Source organism: Neolamprologus multifasciatus, chromosome 5 (assembly GCF_963576455.1).
Source record: "Neolamprologus multifasciatus chromosome 5, fNeoMul1.2, whole genome shotgun sequence".
Lineage (NCBI taxonomy): Eukaryota > Metazoa > Chordata > Actinopteri > Cichliformes > Cichlidae > Neolamprologus > Neolamprologus multifasciatus.
This window is the reverse complement of record NC_140443.1, coordinates 27,394,883-27,420,723: the sequence shown is the minus strand read 5'-3', so window position 1 is coordinate 27,420,723 and position 25,841 is coordinate 27,394,883. Positions and strand designations below refer to the sequence as shown.

The 25,841-nt window shown below is 40.7% G+C and overlaps 1 protein-coding gene across 5 annotated transcripts in view; it reads right to left on the bottom strand.

Annotated features, from left to right (window-relative positions):
• Window positions 1-819: 819 nt before the first annotated feature.
• Window positions 820-25,841, bottom strand: part of slc2a9l2 (solute carrier family 2 member 9, like 2) — a 99,912-nt gene continuing 74,890 nt past the window's right edge. For 3 of the 5 annotated variants that reach the window (XM_085159118.1, XM_085159119.1, XM_085159117.1), the window contains exons 12-13: window positions 17,773-17,900; window positions 822-3,812 (exon numbers count right to left, since the gene is read on the bottom strand). In XM_085159118.1, coding sequence (XP_085015244.1) covers window positions 3,570-3,812; window positions 17,773-17,900 — 371 coding nt within the window. In that variant the 3' untranslated portion in view covers window positions 822-3,569. Of the gene's footprint in view, window positions 3,813-17,772; window positions 17,901-25,841 lie in introns of all 5 variants that reach the window. The other 2 variants (XM_085159121.1, XM_085159120.1) reach the window with 1 other exon arrangement.

Genomic DNA, 25,841 nt, shown 5'->3' with positions numbered 1-25,841 from the left:
CTATATCTACCAAACAAAGTGCTTTAAAGATGAAACTGTCTTTTTTCACAGTGCTAAAAACCGAAAACTACATGTTTTAAATGATCGAACACTTTTTAATTTTAGACAAGTTATTATTTTGTTTACTACTATGGGAAAATAGCTATCCAGACCTATCTTGGTCCATGTGAAAAAGGATTTGCCCCATAGACCTAATGACTGGTTTGGCCACCCTTGGCAGCAAGGATGAAAAAAAAAAAACAGGGTTTCCAAACATCAATCAAGTGTTTGGAAAAACTGCCAGTGAGTCTTTCACATCATTGTGGAAGAATTCTGGCCCACTGTCCTTTGCAGAATTGTAATTCAGCCAAATTGAAGGCTTTTTGAGCACGAACAGCATGCCAAACCATATCAACAGCTGTTAACTTGTTAGAGTTAAGTGATTTGGCCACTCCAAAAATCTTAATTATGTTCTTTTTGAGCTGTTCAGAGGTGGACTTCCTGGTGTGTTTCAGAAAATTGTCCTGCTGAATAACTGAAAACTGAATTCACAGTTCCATCAATTACGGCAAGTCGTCCAGGTCCTGAAGCACCAAGGCACTCTACCTCCACCATTTTTGACTGTTGGTATGATAGTATTTTTAAGAAATGCTGTTATAGTTTTACACCAGATGTAACAAGACGCAAACCTTCAAAAAGTTCAACTTTTCCGTTGTCAGTCCACAGACTATTTTCCCAAATATTTATGGCAAATGTTAGACAAGCCTTTGTGTTTCTTTTTTGTCAGTAGTGATTTTCTCCTTGGAACATCCCATTCACTTTTTCACTTTTGTCCAGTCTCTGTCTTATTGTTGAAGTCTGACCTTAGCTGAGGCAATTGAAACCTTCAGGTTTTTAGATGTTGCTCTGGGTTCTTTTGTGGCCTTCTAGATGAGTTGCCGATGTACTCTTGGAGTAATTGCGGTAAGCTGTCCACTCCTGGGATTGTTCGCTACTGTTGCAAGTTTTTTTCTCTATGTGAATAATGGCTCTCACTGTGGTTCACTAGAGTCCCAAAGCCTTAAAAATTTATTTTCAACCCTTTTTAGACTGACAGACGGAAATTACTTTAGATTGTGGCATGATGTGTTGCTTTTTGACATCTTTTCACCTACTTCACTTTGTTCTCCCTGTGTTTGCGTGGGTTCTCACCGGGTACTGCAGCTTCCTCCCACAATCCAGAGACATCCAGTTAGTGCGGTTAGGTTAATTGGTCATTCTAACCCTGAGCAACCCTGACAAGGATAAGCGGAAGAGATCGGATGGATGGGAGTGGCAGTTACGTTTTCCACCAACAGTGAAATGGTAAATGGCCTGTATTTGTAAAGCGCTTTGGGGTCCTTAGGGACTAGGAAAGCGCTATACCACTCACTCCCGTCCAGTCATCCACCCATTCACACACACATTCACACATTGGTGATGGCAAGCTACGTTGTAGCCACAGCTGGGGTGCACTGACAGAGGCGAGGCTGCCGGACACTGGCGCCACCGGGCCCTCTGACCACCACCAGTAGGCAACGGGTGAAGTGTCTTGCCCAAGGACACAACGGCTGAGACCGTCCGAGCCGGGGCTCGAACCGGCAACCTTCTGATTGCAAGGCGAACTCTTGAGCCACAATCGCCAGAACAAGTGAATTGGAAAAGCACTTGGAAAATGCATGGATGGTTATTTTCAAGTGGAATCGTATCACCCACATTGCAAATTGCTGTCAGCTGTCATTCAGTGTATGTTTTGCTGTGCTGTTGCAGAGATCCAGGCCAGACCAGGCAGAAGCTGTTTCATCAGATGAAAAGAGGCTGGTAACATTTTTGTAAAATTAAATGAGCATTACAACCTGGATTTAAGATAAAACATTAAATACACAAGGAGCTGTTGAATACTAGAGTGCATCAATTAAATGGAAGGAAAATCCTCAATGGGTTCTGTTTTCAAATGGTTAAAGGAATTGTTTACCGAATACGAAATTTGATTTTCAGTCATTCTCTCTTCATAGGCCATGCGAGTGGGATTCACACATCACCTCCTGTGGCTCCCACTTCTTATTTTGCATAATCTGAAGTTAATTTGACACTGCTTCATGACAGGTTGCTTAACCAGCGATTTATCAAGCATACATTACTCTGCAGTGTTCTCTCATTAAACATATACAGCTTTGCAGCAGTGTGGTGTCATAATTACTCTCTCAGCACCCACCCAGCAAATCATTCTGTAAATTGCCCAGTAAGTAATGCTTCTGACAATATATGTCTCCAATAGTAGCAAGCTGGAACAGAGCTGTAAGGGACAACACTTACAATTATTATTCTCCTCCCTTCTCCGCCTTCTTGTATGTTAGGTAAATGTAATCTGAGACACTAACTCACTGGGTATTTGCAAAAATTAAAAGGACACGAAGACGCATGGAGGTTCTCCACCACCTTTCTACAATGCTATTTGAAAACGTGGACATCCCATCATAGCATGACACATACACACAGAAACACACTTTGTGTCTGTGTCTATATGAGGGGGTAGAGTGTCAGCCCCCCAGGCAGCGGACTTTCAAATATTGAGTACGCCGTACTGTGGAACAAACTGCGACTGCTATCCAATGCCACGCTTGTCTGCCTCTGTTCAGATCACTTCCTCCGCTGGCTCCAGCCATCTGGTGGGAGGTAGCCTTGGCTCGTTTCAGATTTGGAAAGGATCCAAATAGCTTTCCCTGTCAGCTTTACTGCGCTCTCTGCGTTCTCTCTCCCAGGTTGTGTATATTAAGACGTTAACCAAGACATCAGGATTACAGCTATAATCCTGAAATTTATGTCTCTCCTCAGATGCACGTCTGTCCCACCTCTCATTTATTAGGCTCTTAGGGAAGACTGAGATGAAGAGAGATGGGATGCTATAACTGGTCTTACTAAAGAAGAATGATCATATTTCTGGTTGTTCTGGCACACCTCTGTTTAGTGTCAGGACACAATCATCTGAGATGTGTTTCTTGCAGTGATAAAACCATAAAGCATGTTTTGGTTTTCTAGCCTCCAGCTGTACTGTTTTGGTCCAATGTCAACATGAAGACAGCACTGTGCACAACCAGATCAGTATCAAAAAGCCAAGAAACACCTAGCCCATTAAGTTTTTTGTGGACGTTTTGGCAAAGCAAAATACATTTTTTCAGAGACATGGGTAGAGACTTAAATAAAGTGAAAAAAACAGTGACTAACAGACCGAAACAAAACTCTGTATGCACTCTAATATTAGACAGAACTGTAAAAGCAATCAGTGGAATCAACATCTAATATAAACCCCAAACCACAGTCATTTTTATGACTGCTGAAGAGCCTCAGAACAGAATAGGAACAATTTGTTTCATCTTAATGAGAGACACAGACAAATACTTGCTTCATTGCTTTAATATATCTAAAAAGAAATTGCAGTCATATAAAAAAAACATTGAAAAAAAGCATTGACTTTACTTAATTTTTTTATGCTCAGTAAATATGTAAAAACAAGAAATATTTTCACACATTTGACCCTGCTTCTCGATTATGACTGTGCTTCATTCCTTCATTTACAAGGACGTTTGCATCTTAGTGGCATCTTGGGCTTTTCCATTCGTGTCAGAGTTAATAGACAGAACCAGCTCCATTTCCTGACCAGGCGAGGGGATGGGCATTTTATTAATCTTGGCAAAGCTCTGGCTGATGTCCATAAAGGTTTTATTTTTGGTTTCCGGGAGGACGACATAGAGATATATGGATCCCAGAATGCAGACTGCCACAAACACAAGGAAGGAAAAGGACTGCAGCGTCTCCTGTGCAAACAAAACATACAGACAAGAAACATGAAACACATCAGATTTGTGCATACACTGTGCTGTTTTCAACATCCTAGTTACCCTCAGTTCATCATTCTTCAATCAGATGACATCAAGTAAAGTTTATTAAAAAACAAAAATTTTACAGCAGAATTTTAAACAATTAAATGATTACTGGCGTGTCCACCTCCACACAGCTGGATCGTGACATTTTTCAGTCCATCTCTGCAGAGACATCATCTGTGGCATCTGTTTTGTCATCTGTTTTGTCAAATGTGTGTCATTGATGAGGACAGCATAACATTCCCATGATTTTCCGCTCAAAAGAATCCTACAAGCATATAAACTGAACATTACTCTTCTTGCATATACTTGCATGTAGTCGTGTGTTCAAGTACCAAAAGTATGAAAGGTAACCTTGTCCTGTGGGTTATGCCAATAATAGAGATTAGTGACAGATTTAAAAATACACACTGACTGATTACCCAGAGGGAGATTTAGATGTGGAGAGAGGGTTTTGTGCGTGTGCGTATGTGAGTAAGAGAGAAAGACAGAGAAAGAGTCTGAGAGAGAAAGGTTGGGTGTAGGGCAGAGAAACTTGGCTGACCCTGACCAGTATGTTACCAACTATAATCCCTCGCTTATCAGGAGGCAGACCGCAAATGCAGAACTATGTACCAGGTATTAGAAATGCAGTGTCCAAACAACCACGACCTCAGTAAAAAACTACTTACCACTTTGATTTTAGTTGGTTATATCACCACTGCTGTTAGTCTCTGACACTGTTTTCCTCTGTTGAGAGTATTTCATAATAGCGGCATAAAAAAAAAAACCTCAGAGCATCGTGCAAAGGGCCTGACCCAGTTTCCATGCTGCCTCTGTGACGTAACACTCATCTGCAAAGTTAGCAAGTTCTTCAGAAAGAACTGCCTTTCTCTCTCAGTTGTCAGGGTAGATGAGTCATCTTACAAACAGGACATTCATGCGTTCACTCCATTTGTCATTAATCGAATTTTTGCAAGCCCGTGGATTGACGAGGATGAGACAGTCCTGATTTTGACACTGGGATAAGCCTTTGATCTGCTGTGGTGGCTCAGCTGGGTTCAGTGTGGTGCACACGCAGACAGTAAGGCATGAACACAAAGACCCAATTGCTATACACACACACACACACACACACAAACAGACACACTTTTTTCATGCTTAAATGAATGTTGGCTGAATAATGTGCAAACAGAAAAGGCGAGGTGAATGCTCTAAAATGCACTGCAGACGTACTGTAAATCAAATCTGGTCAAATGAGTGTCCATGCTTGGACATATACTGTCAGTCACTGGTTTCTGGTGCAACAATGAGTCATTGCTGGGGGTAGGGGTTTGCCGGTGTTAAAAGGGGGATATTTGCATGGCTGTGGGCTTTCATAGATTGTGTTGCCTGTGGGAGGCACAACAAGGAGATCGAGATGTATACAAGATTTGAAATGTCCACACTGGACTGATTTATGGATTACACCGATCAGCCACAACATTAAAACCCCTGGGAGAGAATAACATTGATCATCTTGTTATAATGCAGTATTCTGTTGGGAAACCAGGAGTCCTGGCATTGATGTGGATCTTTTGACCTTGTCTTCAGACTCTCCAGATTCCAATATGATCAAGCTTCTGTGACAACCCACAGGACCCAATGGATCTGCTGCCAAAGTCCTGATGCCCGACTGTACAGTTGAGTGTTGTGGCTAATCCTTGGCTATATCATTGTTGGTACAATATGAGCATACAAGACCAAAAAACAACAATACCCATTAAGCATCATGTTTATGGATCACAGCTGCAATGCTACATACTCATTAATAAGGCAAACACAAAAAAACCCCACCATTTTATACTTATATATACATTTATATTGGTGTGAAGCATCGCATTGGAACTAGAGCTCCTGCTATGTTAGCATTTCTCCATATGATGACTTCACCAGCTTTGGTAAGGGTTAAAAAATGGCAAGTGAAAGTTTCTTCTTTTCATAAAATTCACTGTGGCAGAAATTGACGTTATACTGTTTGTACTGGCTGACTACATAGAGTTATAGAGCAGAGTGCACAGTTTGTGAAACGCTTGCCTGAGTCAATAACTGCAGAGTTCCAAACCTCCACCGTTATTAACATCAGCACACAAAGTGTGCACTGGGAGCTTCATAGCATCAGTTTCCATGACAGAGAAGCTCTTGCTCTTGCAAATCCTAGGGAATGCTTTAGACTCCAATTGCAGCAGAAAGAAGGTCTTGTAACCCTGTAGTGCATCCTGCTTGGTGCATGAGTTTTTGAGACCTTTACATCATGTTTATTGTTTATTTGTTTTTTCAGAAAAACCTGATGTACACAATTAGACACATGTGGTGCTACTGTGAGCAATAAATACACATAAATGCTTGTTGTAGCAAAAAGGATACAAATTAAAACTAATATGCAAATTGATATTTAATTTCTTTCCTCTTAATTTTTCAGGTTCCATAAATCCTCCAGTTAGACTTTTCTGGCAATTATTTCATGGTTCAGGCTTTATGAGGTGAAAGCACGTATTAGATCTGTTAAATTTATAAAAAAAGAAAGAAAGAAAAGAGCCAGTTAAACAATAAATCTCTGTTAAAACTTTAAATGAGGAAGAGGATGAACACATACAGGATGGCTGGAGCCTTTTCGTGCGTATTATTCCTGTGCCTGTATGGTTTTCCAAATTAGCCAAAGGTGAATTGATTTGGAGAACTGATGATTCAAAGTGATGATAGTGTGTGGTTGTCGGTGTTAGCTCTGCGATGAACTGGCAATTTGTCTTGAATATAGAGGGATTATGGCAGTCTTGCTTTGATTGATGACTTTGATTATTTTAGCTGAAAAAATAGTTGGTCCCTTTGAAACCATGACAGTGTTTAATATTAGAGAGATCCAACCTCTGGTCTTTTAAACAGAGCCAGTAGGATTCCCATACACCGAGTATTAAAAAAGTGAATACACTCGGGGCCAATTAAAATAAATCTCCAAAGTGGAAGATAAAATATACAATTTGCATTGGGGTCAGGATTGTCCCCCATGAACCTCGTTAACATGCTCCATCTGGTGCCATCATCATGTATTTGGCTCAAATATTTGATAAAATACAAAAGATGACCAGTCAAATCAGTAGTAACAGTAATTAATTGCTATCCTTTAATGTTCCAGGGCCAGTGTCTCAGTTGTCTGTATCAGCCTTTCATTGATCGGGAAATAGCCTTGGTGGAGTTTTCAGGAGTGTTAATTGGTATAATTGCTACTTAATGTGTTCCTTTTCCTGCACCATAGGCCTGGGAGCATTTTGCATATCTGTGTTCAGGTGCTGCTGTCCTTTTAGATATCCATGTAGGGAATTAAAATATAATTGATAATATTTCATATTACAAGATTTTAACTGCTATATTTTATAACCCCATTTGAACACCTAGCACTGCAGAGCACTAACTGACACCTCAGCAGTGGTCTGCCATGGAAAGATGGGATGTGACAGTTAAACAGTGTGTTGTTTGAAAAGGGGTCAGAGCTGGTTTCAGGTGCACGTCAGAAACCAGTCAGTCACTGCTGGGATCTGGATGCCAGGCATGTGCCTGGGAGTTCGTGGGGCTAGCAAAACCCAACCAACAAAAGCAACGAGCAACTCTGCAATATTTGTGGAATTGGCTGGCTAAAAATAACCTTCTGTTGCTTTCTGTTTCTCACACATGTCCAAATCTTCCCTGCCAGGTCAGCCTTATCTCTTGCTCTACTCTAGGACTTTCAAAACCCATTTCTCCTGTGACACACTCTTATTGTAAACCTTTATTATCTGTTTAATTACCTATTCAGCTCAATATCTACTTGACCTTCCATTTCCTGACATAAATTACCAGCAATCTCGTTGTTCAGCCATCAAAATACCATATTTAAAAAAAAACACCCTTATACCTCTTTGTCCTGTCTTCCTACTGGTCAGTGGTGCATGACAGGTAGAAGTGCAATATATCATCCTTTATTTCTCCAATCCTTATTTTTTACAAGAATGAAATGACAGTGCAGACACAATGGTGAGGTGTTCAGGCTCCTTTACATCTACTGACAACTCTTCATTTAAGGATTCATAGTCTGGTGTAGCCCTAGCACAGGAGAGTATAGGTGTTTCATTACATGTACAGGGTACCTGACATGCTGAAACCGGCAGAGTTCAGCACATTTCTGTAAATGACTTCCACAATGCAAGCTTCCTATTCTTAGCAGTGGGTGTTGCTTACCTACTTATATTGTGATCGGTAACATGACACAAGAAAACAAATGTAGTTTTTTGTCACACTGCCAATGTGAAGATGTGGATGGCATTTTTGTTTTTTAGTCACACTTCATTCGAGACTGAAATATCTTTACAGATGAGTTCCCCCACCAAACTTTGTGTTTCAGAGAGAAGTATCTGGAGAATGGAGCTCTGACGAGTTTTCCAGAGTTACACTTTGGCGTAACACTCTGGTAACCGCTTCTCTCCTAGCGCCATAGCCAGATCTTGATCATTTAAATCATTTCATTCATTTAAACTCTTCTGTGGTGGTGTACAGAGGTAAAACCACAAACACTGTGTCATTTTCCTAGTGCTTATGGGCCTGACTGTATAGCTATGAAAGAGTGACTTTGCAAACATTTTAACATCTCCAAAATTAATTACACAACGCTTTGAGAACACATCTGTTATTCCTGTGGGAGCTCATGCATCACACAGTCGGTGTGAGAGTGGAAGTGCAGGAGCGCATCGCCCAATGGGGTTTTGAGATGTTTGGGCTTTAATTTGGTTTTTTTCTTAAAATCAGCAAGACAAAATGAAAAGGAAAAGACAGATCATGCAAGAACAACTTCCACCTCTAAGAAAACACCAAGTGTTTGTTATGCCCTTTTCAGCTATTTTAGTTCTCCGTTCACTCTTTGCCTCCAACACATGACACTCCGGTACAGCTGACTGAAAGGACAAAATTAGATTTATCTGGGGGGGCTACTGAGCGAACAGGCAGAAAACATTTGACGGAAGGTCAAAACGGCGTCACTAAAATGTCCACCGTGCCTCAAGCAAACTTTCACTCTGATCTCAAACTTCTACGATGACTTTTGTCGAACTTTTTCTTTCTGACAATGAATGTGCCCTTAAAGCTACGGTCAGAGCACCTCGCTTTGTGGGAAAGTTGCAAAGGCGGAGGGAAGAACATATTGTTTCTGCTAAAAAGGTGAAACTCTGTTTAGTTGTAATTACAATCAGGTTCTGAGTCACTGTTTTCATGGCAAACACATATGCTCAACATCTGCTCTCTAGGCTAAAACCACTTCTGATTGACAAGTCGTTTTGTCAAGCCACTTATCATTTATCTCGTCCATGTCAAAACCATAGAATAAAATTCATGGTGCTGTAGCATTTTCTGTCGCATACGTCACATAGGGCTGCTAGAATGTAGAAACTGTAACCAAGATCTACATTTATGGATGAATAAAAATCAAAGAGACAAAAGAAAAAGAGAAATCCCCCCTGTGAAGTCACACACACCCATGTACCGCAAACCGAATTCATTTGCATTTCCAGTGTAGTTCAATCCCATATTTATTAATTTTCAAAGCCCTGCTCCTGTTTTCAGAACTTATCAAAATCTTATCCCTGAAAAATCCACTGATAATATCATCTGTGCTCTTCTTCATCAGTCTGTGAATACACTGTACAACTGATTCTTGTTCACAAAACTCCTGATGAGTGCTAGAGGCTAAATATCACGCACCCAACTGGATCAACAGGAGGTCAGGTTCATTCCTGAGCTGCACTCTGTGATGATCATTGGACACCCGATATTTCAAGGAGCAAAGGAGTGCTTGAGAAAAAACACAAGAACAAAGATGCACGTGAAATCCCAGAAGAAATGTTTAAGATAAGACGGGCAAAGGAATCCTGAAATGACACGTCACAGTCAACTCTGTGTAATTAAAACATCATCACACCCAGCTTTAGCTATAAATTCACATGCACTGAATAGTTAATCGTATTTGTAGTCCAGGCACTCAAACACAATTATTCAAAATGTATTTACTTTGCAGAGTCATGTACCTGTGTAGATGCATCCGTATTAACTACCCTGCCGCTCAGAGCTTTAAAGTATTAAATTCAATGTTTTTTCTGCATTAATTCGCTTTTTTAAATCAGCTGCATCCGATTTGTTTAAGGGTTTGTTTAAGGGTGCAGGAACATCAGCGTACATATTTAGATTTTATTTTTTTTATCTCACAAAGATTGAAATGTCAAATGCCATTAGGATCTAATGAGGGACAAGTGGGTCATTATAACCAAGGGCAAAGTTCTGTCTAAAAAAAAAAAAGGCAGAACCATGTCCTCTGCACACAGGGCAGATATAATCAGACAGTAGCACTTTATATTAGGTAATGTAAGAAAAGCAAAGTTAAAAACTCAAATATGCCATGTAAGAAATATAAAGGTCACACTTTCAGTTGAAATGTCATTTTTAAAAATATCTCTGTAACGATGTGTTATATAGATAATGATGTCTTTAGCAACAAAGTTTTCCTACTGTGGAGTAGCTAGAAATTACTATCACTGTCCACAGTAATAGTTTAATAGTTTAATAATGCTCTAATTAGAAAGCACACAGTTCAAGTTGCCAGAGTGCAATCTAAAAATGGCAGCCACACTGAAAGCTGTTTCGAAATGCCTGAGAAGATGATTTTGCCTCTCTCTTTTTGATTAAGATCACTTAATAACTTCAAGACAAAAGCAACGCAAAACCTCCATCTGAGTAAGAAACCAAAAGAGCAACACTTCACACTTTTAAGCCCATTTAAGAGCTCTGTTGGTTTTTAACTCACTGACACTCACTGAAAAGAGCAGGTGGAGAGAATGAGGTGTGTCTGCAGCTGCAGAGCAAGCCTCGCAGTTGTGAAGCAGCACTGGTGAATGTTTGCCCAAAGCTCAGTAAATTTGTCACCAGAGACAACTTGCTGAATAGATATAAAAACTCACTGAATCTATAAAGCCAACAGGTTGCCAATAAAGAAGTCTGCTTAAGTGCGATAATCACTGCTGTGAGTGACAGGAATGCCAAGCGCCCAATCTAATGTGGTATATGTTAGGTTATGTGATAAAGAAAGCTTTCACAGGACTCTATGCAGTCCTATAAAAAGCTAAGTATACCGTTAATGCTTCAGTAGGAATAAAGAGCATAAGGAGCAGCCAGCATTTGATGCACCTATTGCACCTATATAAACACAGAGGTTTGTGTGGTTTGCTTGCCTGGAGCATACAGGTTTATTTTAAAACAGTGCAATGAGTTTCCCGTGTATGGACAGAAAAGTCACCCCAAGCTTAGAGTGCTCAGAGAAACAAAGAAGCAAAAAAAACCAAGAGCTACATCTCAGACTCTACAGACCTCATTGAGCATGTTAAATGTTAAAGTTCATCAGAGAATAATTAGAGGATGGCCATAACAAGGATGGCTTGTTTGGAAGGGTTGCAAAGAGAAAGTCTCTCTCTAAAAAGAACATGGCAGCAGGGCTTAGCTTTTGAAAGGTGCATCTGAACAAACCAGACTTCTGGAACAATGTCCTTAAGAGAGATGAGACCAGAGGGGAGATGTTGGGCCATAATGAACAGCACCATGTTTAAGTACACTGGTAGAGAGGTGATGATTTGGGCTTGTTTTACAGCCACAGGAGCAGGGCACCTTGCAATCATTGAGTCGGACATGAAATCCTGTGTATACCAAAGTATTCTAAAGATGACCAACCATTTTCAAGAAATGAATACTTCTAGAAAGAATAAAACAGCTCGATATAAATTTTTTAAGGGATCGTGCACAAGGAAAACAGCAGGTTGTTGGAGATCTGTGTTAAGAATTCTAACCTCAATACACTGAGGGTACATTGTATTCACTGGTGCAGTACAGAGTACTGAGACACAATTAATACTGAGACACTTGGACAAAATTAAAGCAATGAACTGTGGATGACTCGAAAGCTTCACTGGCTGAAATGAGAAGAATATTTTAACCACAGTTTTTACAGATAACAGAGAAAGATCACAGTTAACAGTTAACTACTAAACGACTTCATTTTTTGTGCGCTAACATGAGATTGAAATGAAAAATAGCAGCAGTGAAGGACACAAAGAGACGGATATAGTTATAATAGCTTAAAATGTGAAAGAGGCCAAAGGAATAGCAGATGAGCTTAATTCTAATCATTTAGTTATAAATTCCTTGGAAGATGAGCACTAAGAGCAGAGGGAAAAAAGGAGGAGACTGTGTGAAGCATGAGGCTGGCAAACAAGTATTCAGTCTGTGGAATGAGGAACCACATTGCTTCGATAGAACTATGTCAGACTGATTTATCCTCTTTTCAGTTCAGTATCTTTTATGCTTGCCTGCATTCAGATCATAAGCAGATGTATATGATGGGTTGAGGCAGCCACAAATTGTCAGATTCAGTGCATATAGCAATGACTCACCGAGTGTTTCATTTTTAAATGTAGATAACCCGCATTCAACGCCTTTTCATCAGGATTCCCATTTTTGCAATGTTTGATTAAAAAAACCCTCACACTTCAGTAAAAGTCCCTTTTTTCACTCTACAACGCTAGATCCCCCCAACCACCGTCTTAAAGGAATACTGCTTGTCTTTACAAAGAAGTTGGTCCACCTTGAAACAAAACAAAACAAAGAATATAAAAGAATTGTTTTCATGCAGTATCAAGAGAAAATAAACCAATGAATGACCATTCCTTCAAAGGACACCGCAGCCAGCCAAGTTGGACAGTTATTATACAGAATGTACTCATTAAGGTTGCCTGTCAAGCTATTAATGGCTGCTACAAAATATCAAAGACAGAGGGATGAGAAGGACGAAACAGCGATGGTTCATTTATAATACACACACAGGCTGTGATTTCCCCAGTAAAACTCCAGGGTTTCCTCCAGTGTCTGCAAGCCAGCTGCGCCCGAGCATCAGATTTTAATATGCTTTTTCAGACAGGAGGGGTTGACAGTCCCAACAACTTTACTCGCTGAAACTATAAACTCTTTTGTTCTTCTTTACAGTTCCAGCCTTTCCCAGCTTTCCTTTTGCACCTCTGAATTCAGTGTTATAGTGTTAAAATTACATGTGAGCTTCACTGTAAGTAACTGTGTCACCACTGCCTTTACAGAACGCGACTGAAAATCAAAGTCTGTGTCTTCAGATGATGTTCCTGTAGGGGGACTCCCACCTCTGTCTCCCAGATGAGAGTTTTGCGTTTGTCACAGCAGCTCAGCAGCAGCTCGCTAAAAACACCTCGTGCAACAGCATTTAATGAACATATATGTGCCGGCATTGTTAAAAGACAGTCTGATATTACGGTGGCCCCTAGAGACAAAGCACGTACAAACTCCAAAACACTTGCAAAGTTTTGGAGTTTGCAAGTGTTTTGGAGTTTGCAAGTGTTTTGGAGTTTGTACGTGCTTTGTCTCTAGGGGCCACCGTACGATATGGGACAGAACAACCTCCAAGATGATAATGTTGTTGTTGTTTTTTTTTGTAACTGGAAGAGTACTAAAGGTCTAGAAATAAAGAATTAATAACCTTGGGTCGTCCCCTGTACAGGTATTTAAAAATACAGTTAAAATGCAGCGGAAAAAAAGAGAATAATAAAAAAGTAGTAATAAAAAGTATTAAATTAGTAAAAAAAAAAAAAAGTATAAATATTAAAAAAGAAAATGAAAAAATGAGCATGTTATGGTTCCACAGTGAAAGTGTTTAATCCAGATTCATATTTTAAGCTTAAAAACAGGTTTTTGATTTTTCTGTTTGTTGTGTTTCATGTTCATCACTGCACATATGTGAGTAAAAAAATATTCCCAGTGACTCTATTGCTTCATAGCTTATTCTATAAATTTCATTTTCCCAATAATGGGAAAAATAAGCATGCACACAGTGTGTGTAATAGTACGGAGCTGCATATGTCTTGAACTCCAGGAGCCATAAACCTCCTATCCAGCAGAAAGGCCTCTAAAATCCTCAGGCGTTTGGGGTTTTTTTTGGCTTGGTAGAGGTACTACATGTGCATTCTGTTATCTTACACACAAAAGCTCAGCATCATTCTGTGTGGCAGAAAACTGGCGCTGGAACACCTGCAGTGAATTGTCTGTGTTATCAGCCTGATTTCCCCCTACTACACCCAGAGTGGCAGTACAGTTTATAATTGTGTTGGAACCGGTCCAGCTCCTGTTGGGGAAAACTGCAGCCACTTAAGCTGCATAGGAGGTTATACATGTAGTCCAGTCGCATGGAGGAATTTAACACCCTCGTTCAGAATGGTTAGCCCTCTAAGCAGACACATCAAAATGCTGCCAGTCTTCCCCCACCATGATGGAAACCATTCAAAGTGCCCATCCTTGATGTCTGCTGTTTGAAGTGTAACATATTTGAAATAGGTGTAATAACAGCCAAATTATTTCATATCAGTTTTTCTTTTGTTCTGGTGCGTTATTCTTCTTGGAGAACAATCAAAAACGATCCCGTTCCCATATCCCTGTGCTTTCTGCTGCACTGCTTCAGTGATTCTCTGAATCCCCAGTGCTGATCTTGTCTTTGAGAAAGCGTACACTGCAAGAATGTGAAGTTGTTGAAGACATCAGTCCAGAATCAGAAAAGTGCTAACCATCTGAGTCCACCAGCTTGTCCCAGGGCTGTCTGGGTTGTGCTTGCAAGCTAAGGCTCTTTTAGTGTTCATAATGATGAGTTTATTCAATCTTTGGATATTAATAGATCTGATGGTGCTTCGCTGATCTCCATTTTCTTCTCATGAGGAATGTAAATTGATTTCTCTGTCCAGCGTGCTTGCTTTCCTCTTTGTGATCATGGCCTCATATTACCAAGTCTAGCCTTATTTCTTGTCAGTGACTCACTCGCTGCTTTACAGGAGATAACTGCTATGAATATAGCTGCACAAGAGTAACTATCCCCATGGGCCACAGATTCTATCCAACCCAGGCATATGCTACATCACAGGCCTTGTTAAAAGGGATGTCAATTCAAGACATTTGACTTCTCACACTGGGAGCGGATTTCCTGAAGCATCTAATCTCTCTGGATTGTCTATCAGGATAGTCAGGTTGACTTTAAAGTAATACAGGCTGGTCTTATCTTTATAAAAACTTAAAGAAATAATTTCAATGAGCTGAAATCCACTAAGTGATAAGACTATAAGGCTGCAACGGATAAACTAGAAATTGCTTCAGATAAGGCAGTTGGTTCTCAGGAAATGAGGGCAAATCCAAAGGCCCAACACATTTACAATACCTAAAGGTCAATTTTGCTGTATAGTGAGCTGACTGATGGCTAGAGACAAAGGCAACCAAATGTGTGTAAGAGGCACACACATACACATAAAATGGCTCAGAGTATGAGAGCTGCTGAAAGAAAAACCACCAGCACTGCACAAGCACAATAGTTAAGACTCCAGAGGAAGTCAGATGTCCACACTTTGCAGCCCAGTGTCTATGTCTGTTATAGCTGTAAACACCATTAACATTAAAGGATCCGACCACATCAGCCTTGATCTTAAAAAAGCAAAAAATACAAATAAAAAGCTCATGCATCGACTTGGGTGGCAGCAATGTCATTGGCTTGGTTTTTTTGTTGTTGTTTTTTTTTTTGTTGTTGTTCTTGTCTTTTCTGTTGGCACCAAACTACTGGAGCTCTTATGCAGCGTTGAATGTAAATCTGTTTCTGTGTCTATGCATTCAGCATTGCTGTCGCGTCTCACACTATTACACCTTGTTAAGAAATGTCCAAACAGTGAAACAGGCGCATCAGCGGTACAGCAGGATACATATCAATGCAGGATGCGTTTAGGCGCAGTGTTGCTGGACATTCGAAGACATTTTGACTAAATGGATAAAAAACACCAGACATCACAACATCTCTGAAACACGTGAGATTAAATTTTAGCATTACTGCACAGCTCATGAAGGCTGTACAAACTATATCCTGTATTTTAATCTTTACTGCTGTTAAGCTCCAAATACACTACAAACATATACCAACATGTTCCAAAATACAACTGAATCTTTAATTAAAGATCCCCAACTTCAGAAATGAAAATGCCCTTTTCTTTTAAACTATAGATCAATCCAAGTATTGATAGTATTGATACCAACGGCTGGTATTGGTATTGGATTGATACTAGCATGACAGGATCGATAACTTGTTTCTACCCTCCAAGTTCACTTTGTTCCCTAATGAATCATGTTAATTTTTGATTTATTTATAGTCTGTAGCACATTTAAAACAACAGAAGCGGAAAGACCCAGTTTCAAAATACACGAAAGGCTATAAAAGGTGTGTTTTGCTGGTAATTATTCCAAAAATAAAAAAATCACAGTGATTTAGTGTGTTCAGAATTAACAAATTGATAATGATTCATCTCATAAACCATGACACACTACTCTCCTCACATTCACTGCCTGAAAATGAACAGTATTGGTATTGGCAATACCAGCCTTGTATTTACTTAGTATCAGATCTGTACAAAACTTTTCAGCACTACCACCTCTAGTTTGCAGGATTTTCGTTTAAAAATTCAATTCTAAACTAAAACCTCTTTGATATCACTGATGGTAAGTTCTTAATTTTGGAAAACAGCTTACAAGCTAGACGGGACATTATAAAACAGTTTTCAAAGGTAGTGATTCTCATAAAAATTATATCTAATCTGTAAAGTGGGTTAAGTGCCCCTTAACAGTAACTTTTACTGCCAATATTTTGCTGGTACGGGGTTAAAGCTCACAATATTATCACACTAACCAGGGAAATAAAACCCCAATTCATAATTCCTGTAGAGTATGCCCTGCATGGCTTAACTGCTTTTCCTCACGGCTGTGCCAGGCGAGGCTTGTAGTAAATGAAGCAGGATCACAGTTTTCATATCTGTGCTTTACATAAAGGTCAGGATTACGTTTAAAGTCTTCTGTGCTCAATCCAAGTGCCTTGAAGAAAACTACCTTATAAAAGTTAAGTGGTCTTCGTCGGAGCGCCACTCGAAGCGAGTTCGTCTTCCTATCATCATTTTTAAATACATTCAGGCTTACAAGCATGAATTTCAAGGACATTTTCTTCATTAGGTTAAAAATCATGCGTTGTTTGGTTAATAGCACTACAGCTTTGGCTTCTTTTGTAATATATTTTTTTATTGTAAATTCAATATATGCTCCTGATGTTGTAAACCTGAGTGAGTAAGCTGCAAAATCATACCATAACTAAAATACAGTGTGAACATTATGGAGTGTGACAACATTGATATTTAATAATGATGATATCATGGGAATGATACACATATCCACATATTTAAAAGATTGACATAGCTTTGATATTAAAAAATTAAGCCACTGGTAAACTATGTTTAAAAAAATTGGTCCACATTAATGCTGAAAGAATAAAATGCATTTAGTGTGGGCCTTCCTTGTGACTAACAAGTCATTACCCTATGAGATGGTGGTTAAAATACTCAGTCCATATTTGATATGGATCTAAACTAACCAATGACTGGTGTCATGGTGTCTACACTCATCTTTTACATCCAGTGGCCAGTACCCCAGTGTGTGGATATGATTGCTCCACAGAGGCAACCTGTCGAGGGTGTACGCGGTCCAGTAAAAGCTGAGAACTGGATAAGCAGTTAAGAAACTTGATTGGCAGATGATTGTGGATGTGAGTGAGACGTTCACACTTCACAGAAGCTAGCTTTCCTCATTTGTCAGTTTTCTCTAACCCCATTTGGCAGAAAAGATTATGTTTTATACGTATACTGTGTGTTATTTTTGTCATGATAACAATGTAATTACAAACAGATATTGTGGTAGCCTGAGAGTATACATAAATAATGCCACTTACTTGAATAAATGGAAAAAGGAGGCCCACGGCAAAGTTAGATAGCCAGTTTACTGTGCCAGCGATCATGAAGGCAGCAGGTCGATAAGACTGTTCAAACAGTTCCCCGGTCAGGATAAAGGGGATGCCACCTGACAGAGAAAAAGACAGATGCACCATTAGTTACAATAACAAAGAGCTTTGGTCAGAGAGGAATTCTGTGTTTATTGCTTAATAATGAGACTTGTTTCTTGTTAACTCTTAAAGTTGAAATATGAGCTCCCACCTTTAAAGTAAGCCGTGTTATCTTTGCCTTTTCTGTTTGCCTTCCTACTTTTAACCAGAAATGTATCAGTCCAACTAAATCCAAGGATACTGTACCATCCTTGCATTTGGTTTCCACAGCACATATTCCCCTTTTTATCAGAAATCCATCAGTAATTTCTCACACTGAAATGAAGTATTATTTGTATCTACTGGAGTTTGACTTGCAGAATTTAAATAAGCAGGCACTTTCCTTGCTTTACCTGACCATCAAACTACATGTGTTCACTGTGCTGATTTAAATCAGGTGAATTTATAATAATTACTTTGCTAAATTATTTTCAGCTGTATTAATTTTTTTTTTTAATTCTCTAATCTGCTCTATTGTTGTTACAATTGACAAAAAAAAATGTGCCAGGTGACTTTAAGTTAGATATTAATAATCCCTCTAACTGTACTGCAACAGAATTTCTTAACATTGCTAAATTATTCATTTAGGGCAATGTGTTACCAGCCCCACACATAATGGTAGGCACACACTGGATCTGGCTTTTATGCTTGACATATCTGTTAACTGTTGCCTAATGAAAGCCATTATTCTTACACCAACTCATAAAAAAGATGTCTTGTTGTCTTGAGTAACAATAATAAGCACAATCCAAGGTTCAACCCTATCAACTGACTCATTCATCATACTCAGTTTTTTATCTTTGCTATATCTTCTAAGGTTTGTGAAAAATCTCTGTTATCGAGTTTTATTTATGAGTTCCACGACACACCGATGATGTGGAAGTCTCAAAAACTCACAAAAAGTAATTTAAAAATACGATACATTTGGCTTTAAAGGGTTAGAGAGGTTTTACCTGTCATATATCCCTGGCACCTCTCTATCATAAACAAATCCCTTTCATCTGGCTGTGATCCAGATTACTTTAAAACAACCAGTTTCTTCCCTCCTCAGACTCCACTGCTTTAAAGAATTACAGACCCATTTCCAAACAGCCATTTATTTCAAACATCTTTGAGAAAGTTGTTGCTCATCACTTCCTTCAGCTGGCTGAGGGAAACATCTTTGATTAATTCCAATCTGGTTACTGATCAAACAGCACCACTGAAACATGACCATAACCTAAATTTACTAAAAATATAACATTAAAGATAAAGGTGACTATTCCACTTTGGTCCTACTAGACCAGGGGTCTGCAACCTTTTACACCCAAAGAGCCACTTGGACCCGGTTTCCACGCAAAAGAAAACACTGGGAGCCTTACTAAAGTAAGTAAGTAAAGTTTATTTATTAAGAGCTTTTCACAGACAGGCAGTCACAAAGCGCTGCACACAAATATTAAAATAAACAATACAATCAATAGACATTATACACAATGTAAAAGATCAAATGTACATAATGTAAAGAATCTAAAATACATAGATCAACAAAATGCTTGTTTGAACAGAAACGTTTTTAACTGCTTTTTAAAAGAATCCACAGAGCAACTAAGGTTTGTTGCTTATGAAACCCATGAAGTGCTACAGAGAAAATTACATTTTATTTATGTAATTAACACATTTTGAACTCTTAAAGAAATATAACAAAAGGAAAGACAGAACTAAAATGATCCATGTAGCAAACAAAAACTGTTGTGAGCCGCCACCTTTATATCGCCTTTGGGCTTTTGGAGCCTTGACCTGACTTTTAAAAAGTAATTACGCAGGACTGTAAGCTTTCATCTGTGAGGCGTGAGCTGTGTTTGTTTTTAACATAGTTCACGGTGGAGAACAGCTGCTGACATAATGTGGATCCGAAGATCCATAACTGGCCTACCTGGGTTTGAAAGTCTCGATAAATGCATGGCGTTTTGGCGGGTATACCGGCTTCCGCGAGTGTGATGCTTATTTTGAGCGATGAAAAAATAATAAGATATAATTTTATTTTTATATTTCAAAATCACAATAATCTTCCAATTTAGAACTACAAGTTAAAAAAAGAACTAAACACAAATAAAATACACTTCAGCTAAATACTTCTAATTTAATTTCCCAAACCACCCGAAGCCGCACTATAAGGACTAAAGAGCCGCATGCAGCTCCGGAGCCGCAGGTTGCCGACCCATGTACTAGACTCATCTGCTGTCTTTGACACCAGTGATCATGTCATTCTTACTAATTACAATTATCTGACAGATACTTCAGTCCTTATCCGCACCTGTTTTATGTGGAGTCAGTCAAGGCTCAGTCATTGGACCATTTCTGTTTTCTTTACTAATGTTATCCTGGTTGAGCTTCAAAGCCATTTCTTACCATTTATATGCTGATGATACACAGCTGAACTTTTTTTGTCAAGCCTAACAGCCTGAACAGCCTCCCCTACATCAGGGGATGCTTTATTGTCTCAATTCTGGTAAAATTGAAGTTTTTATGTGTTAGGATGCCTGGGTTTTGAGTTTATTATATTATTTATAATTTCTAGTCTTTGGGTTTTCGTTAGAGTCATGTCTTATGGTTTGTCTCTGTGTAATCCTTAGTTGCTGTCTCCCCTGTCTGCTATATCCCCGTGTCCAGTCAGTGTCTGTGTCTGCCCTGGTCCCACATCTCTGTTCCCTCTGTTGTAGTGCCTGCATGTGAGTCTGTGTCTTTTGTTCAGTCTGTGTTATGTGTTTCCTGTTTTACTTTGAAGGTCTCTGTCTTATCTCAGTGTGTTCAGTTTACGCTTCCTTGTCTCGTCAGTTCTGATTTGCCCCAGCTGTGTTTCCCTCCTGTTGTCCATTCCCTGATTGCTCCCTCTATGTATTTAAGCCCTGTGTTTCAGTTTGTCATTGTCGTGATCTACTGTTTATCTAGCTGTGTGTTCTGTCAGTCTGTTTGTGTAAGTTTATTTTGGATACTCAGTTTTGTTGCTTTTTTGAGTTTAACATTAAAGCTGTATTTAAGTTCACCTTTGATTTCTGTGAGTCTGCTTTTTGGGTCCTTCATGTCACCACCCCTGCGTGCACACAGCCTTCACATAACAGAAGATCGCGACCAGAACATGGACCCCGCAGACTCTTTTTCCTCGGAGTTCAACGGCGAGATGATGCGGATGGTGAGTCTGCTCGACCGCATTGCCCAGTCACAGGATTTACGGACTATGGCAGTCGGGCTAAGTGCAGTAGATGCCATCATTCGTCATAACCCTCAGCTCTCTCAGTTTGCTAAGGACACTAAGTTGGATGGCACCATTACTGCCTGGAGAGAGCAAGTCGAGGCTGGTGAGCTTGCTCTCTCACTCACTACATCTTCCCAACCGCTGCCCCAGGACAACACACACTCTCCACCTGTCTCAACACTGCCACGGACTTCCTCTCCCTCCCCACACCAGCCGGGTCCTCGTTCGCCTGCCTTTTTCCTGGCGGCTATGTGGTCAGAGGATGAGGAGGTGGTCTCCTTTTCTCCACCGGTTCCTGTTTCCTCATCCCGAAGGAAACGGCGTTCAGGCCGCCGCCACTCCAGGTCGGTTGAGCAAACTCCTCTCGGGGGAGATGGTGACTGTTTATTGTATGCTCCATTTGAGCATTCTGACTCTGGACATTCTGACATCACACCCATTTCATCTGTTGGTCCCGCTGGGGGTTCTGGAGAACCGCTCCAACTGGAGGGGCTGAGTGGCCCGTTCAGCTTTCTGTCTCCGCTGGAGGGTCCGAGGGACCGCTTCAGCCGCCTGTTCCCGCTGGAGGGTCCGAGGGGCCCGTCCAGCCTCCTGCCTCCGCTGGAGGGTCCGAGGGGCCCGTCCAGCCTCCTGCCTCCGCTGGAGGGTCCGAGGGACCGCTTCAGCCGCCTGTTCCCGCTGGAGGGACCGCTTCAGCCGCCTGTTCCCGCTGGAGGGTCCGAGGGGCCCATCCAGCGACCTGTGTCGCCTGCAGCGCCACCACCTGCGGCTCCCACGCCGTTCCCTGCAGCACCGCCCTCGTCAGGTCCGGCCTCCGAGTCTTCGCCCTCGTCAGGTCCGGCCTCCGAGTCTTCGCCCTCGCCTGGTCCGGCCTCCGAGTCTTCGCCCTCGCCTGGTCCGGCCTCCGAGTCTTCGCCCTCGCCTGGTCCGGCCTCCGAGTCTTCGCCCTCGCCTGGTCCGGCCTCCGAGTCTTCGCCCTCGCCTGGTCCGGCCTCCGTGTCTTCGCCCTCATCTGGTCCGGCCTCCGTGTCTTCGCCCTCATCTGGTCCGGCCTCCGTGTCTTCGCCCTCATCTGGTCCGGCCTCCGTGTCTTCGCCTTCGGCGTCGCCTGGTCCTGCCTCGCTCCGTCTATCTTCGTCTGCGCCTGAGGTCCCCATGCCGTCTGGTCCTGTCCGTCCTGTTCGGCCACTTTCCGGGCCGATGACTGGACATCATTGCCGTTACGGACGGCCCCCTGACCTACGTCGCCGCCGGTGCCTCCCGTCCGGCCGGCCTCCTGACCTGCTCCGTCGCCGCCGGTGCCTCCCGCCTGCCCGGCCCCCTGAACTGTCCTCTTGGCTCTTGGGCCGCCTGCCTCAGGGCCGCCCCCCTGAACTGCCCGGGTTTGGACTGTTGTGCCGTCAGCCTCCGGGCCGGCCTCCTGAACCTTTTCGAGACTGGTACCTGGGCCTCTGCGCCTTTCATGGGCTTTTTGTCTGTTTTCTTTTGGACTGTTGCTGGGCCGCAGTGCTGTTGTTTTGTTCTGTTTTGGGCTTTTGCTCCCTGTATTTTTTTTTTCTCTAGCTCCGTGTGTTTGTTTCATTTCACCTTTGATTTCTGTGAGTCTGCATTTTGGGTCCTTCATGTCACCACCCCTGTGTGCACACAGCCTTCACATAACATTATGATCAGTCCTGAGAACCTCTCTGTGGAGCTCGCATCAAGAAAGTGCATCAGCTCACTCTGGAGTAATATCATATCATCTCCTAAGGACATTGGTATCACAACTCTTAAGTTAATCTTGTTTCCTTCATCCAATAAACATCACAAAAAATAAATCCTGACTGTGATTCAATAATGTGGTATTGTTAATACGCAGTTTAGTTTTCTCCCGCCTTGATTATTGGAATCATTAACACAAACACCACAAGTTGTGAAATTATTTAATGGGAATCCTCTACAGTTTCTATTCCAACGATACATGCATATAGGCATAAATCCTGGTATTAAGGTCCAGACCCAACTTTTGTTGAAGTGAAATAAAAGTTGCTTCCCTGTCGTCTTATCAATAAATGACACAACAACACAGCATGCAGTTAGAATATTTTCTTAAGCTGAAGATGGATTTACAAAATTTTTTCACCCCTCTATTATGGATGTAAACACAGTGCCACAGTTGAAAATGGCTAAAAAGGAAACCCTTCGGGCATTCTTATACAAACCACAGAAACAGTAAAAGGCAACCATCTCTTGGAGCGCTGAGTCTTGGGTAGATAATGGTGGCAGAGAAGCCAAGAGTACCAACAATTTCTTGCAGTGGGCGTATAGCATGTGCAATAGATTGGGGGGGGAAGCATGATTAAGGGTGCATGCAGCATGTTTTGCTTGAATGTAAATGACTGAAAACAAAATGCCTTTCAACATTGCTGTGCATGAACAAGTGATGGAAGAGAATCACACGCAGGGTCATTGTTTATTTTCATAATGTAGACACTATTATAAGTTATGCCTAATTTGGAATAAGCTACAACCTACAGAATAAATATGTGAGGGTATAGTGAGATAGTGTTCTGTGTAAACCAAAGCATGCTGTCGATTGGTGTTCGCAGGCAGCTTCACGAACGCGGCTCCCTATAATCTCACACATCTCACAGTTTCTCCCACACTGATTCTAAACCAAGACATGCACACATGGATGAGTTTATATCTTCATTGTTACTTGTCTGGTCTGATTTAAGATATCACTGCTATTGCCTTGTGCATTGTAAATGTGGTTGAAATATCCAACAAAAACATCGGCTAAGATAAAAATCTTTCAGACCAGTGCAGTGGCTTTTGCATTTAATCCTCACAGCAGGTTTTTTGTTGTCACATAATTGCTTCTGAGACGTGGGTTATTGAGCTACAAGCCACATGAGCATTTTCGGCGTGTGGTGAATAAAGGGAGGAATGGCTTCCATTAGCCCTTAGCATCCTCTTACATTTAATTGCTTGTAGTAATAAACTATCCCATTGATGGAAAAAGATGCTTTTTAACAAATGTGACCAGCTGATTAAAAGTGATTGCATGTGTTCATGCAAGAACAGAGCTGACCTACCTACCTACCACAGGGATAAAGGACTGGCTCTGTGTGAGCACATTACAGCCTCAGATTCTTGAACAAAACAAAACAAACAGCAGCAGCAGGAAGTAGATAAGATAATCAGCTTCACATCAGGGGCATTATTTGAAAAATTCACTTACTGTGATATTGTTTTCTTTATAATGCTAACACAGAAAACCAGTTATTTATAAAGCCTTACTCTGATTGAGAAATGATCTTTTCCTCTTCCCAAAGTCTAAACTTGACACCAAGCAGTTTTAATGCCGATTAATTAGGGGTATGACAGTCTGAGATGCATACCAGTCACAGTTCTCTCTTTCTGTCTCACCTTGTTCTCTGCAGCAATGACACCCCCCCCCCTTGTCTTTGTGTATCAGAGCCTAATGTTACAGTAGCAGAAAGAAGACAGTGAGCAGCTGTGCATGAATATGAATTCACTAATTCACATAACTAATTTGCATTTCACAGTCGAAGCCTTAGTTTTAAAGTTTGCAAACACGAATCACATTTACTGATAAATTTCAGACATATTAGGCATCTTGTCCCTGATTCATCCCCAGGATTGCAACTCTGATATAAATGTAACACAAAACTAATCACAGTAGCAGGACAGCACCACACAGGACAGAACAAATGTGCAGACACACAATGCAGAGAAAATTTGTATATATGTATAAGTTGTATAAGAGGCTAGGGTTCGGTGTGTTTACAACTATTAAAAAAATGGATGAAAAGCAAAGTGATATTTAGAGCAATTTAAGCTTAAAAATGTTGGAAATGCCTTACAATTTAACTTCAGTTAATTAAGTGGTTGAGGATTTGCCAAGGACAGCCATTTAATTGGGCTATTCATGTTATACGGCCAGCAGCACAAGTTTGTGGAGGAGACAGCATGCTACCATCTATGTGCTACTTTTACCTAAATGTCAAAGCCCTTTTCTCTGGAAACCATCCGTCTTTATGTGCGGATACATTTTTACTGTATGGCCTACTTATGTTAACGATTAATATCCAACCGCGTACATACATGATAAGATTAAAAAAAATGTATGGGAGGAGATTCCTGCTAGAGGGAATTGCATTTATCAAAGTTATACTGGCAAATGTTTTCTGCATTAAAACATAAAATTGTTTGGATTACAACACGTTCACACTGTATGAGGGACTCGCAGCTGGTGGGCAATGCATGCATAAATTACAGCATTCTGACACGCTCGTGTTCATGCAAAAATATGACATGTGCATTGTTCCAGTGTTTATTGTAGCGTATATCAAAACCATACAAATCGAAGAAGAAATTTCAAAGGATATACATCCAAACACAAATCTCAGAACCAATGCTGTAGCTTTGCTATTCACTTGCTTACTAATGGGTGGCGTGTTTAAGCGTATTATTAAATAATTAGCATTTATCTGCTAGTATGACAGAATGCAATTAAAGCTATTTAATAATTAAGAGATCATTTGTGACAGAAAAGGTTTAATAAAAAAAAACATGAATTAAATGAGGCCTGAATGATATAACATCACAGAGCAGATCAGACCAAAATATGGGTTGGATTTGTGACAGGAACTGTTGCACTGTCCTTCTGTTTCAGCTTGAC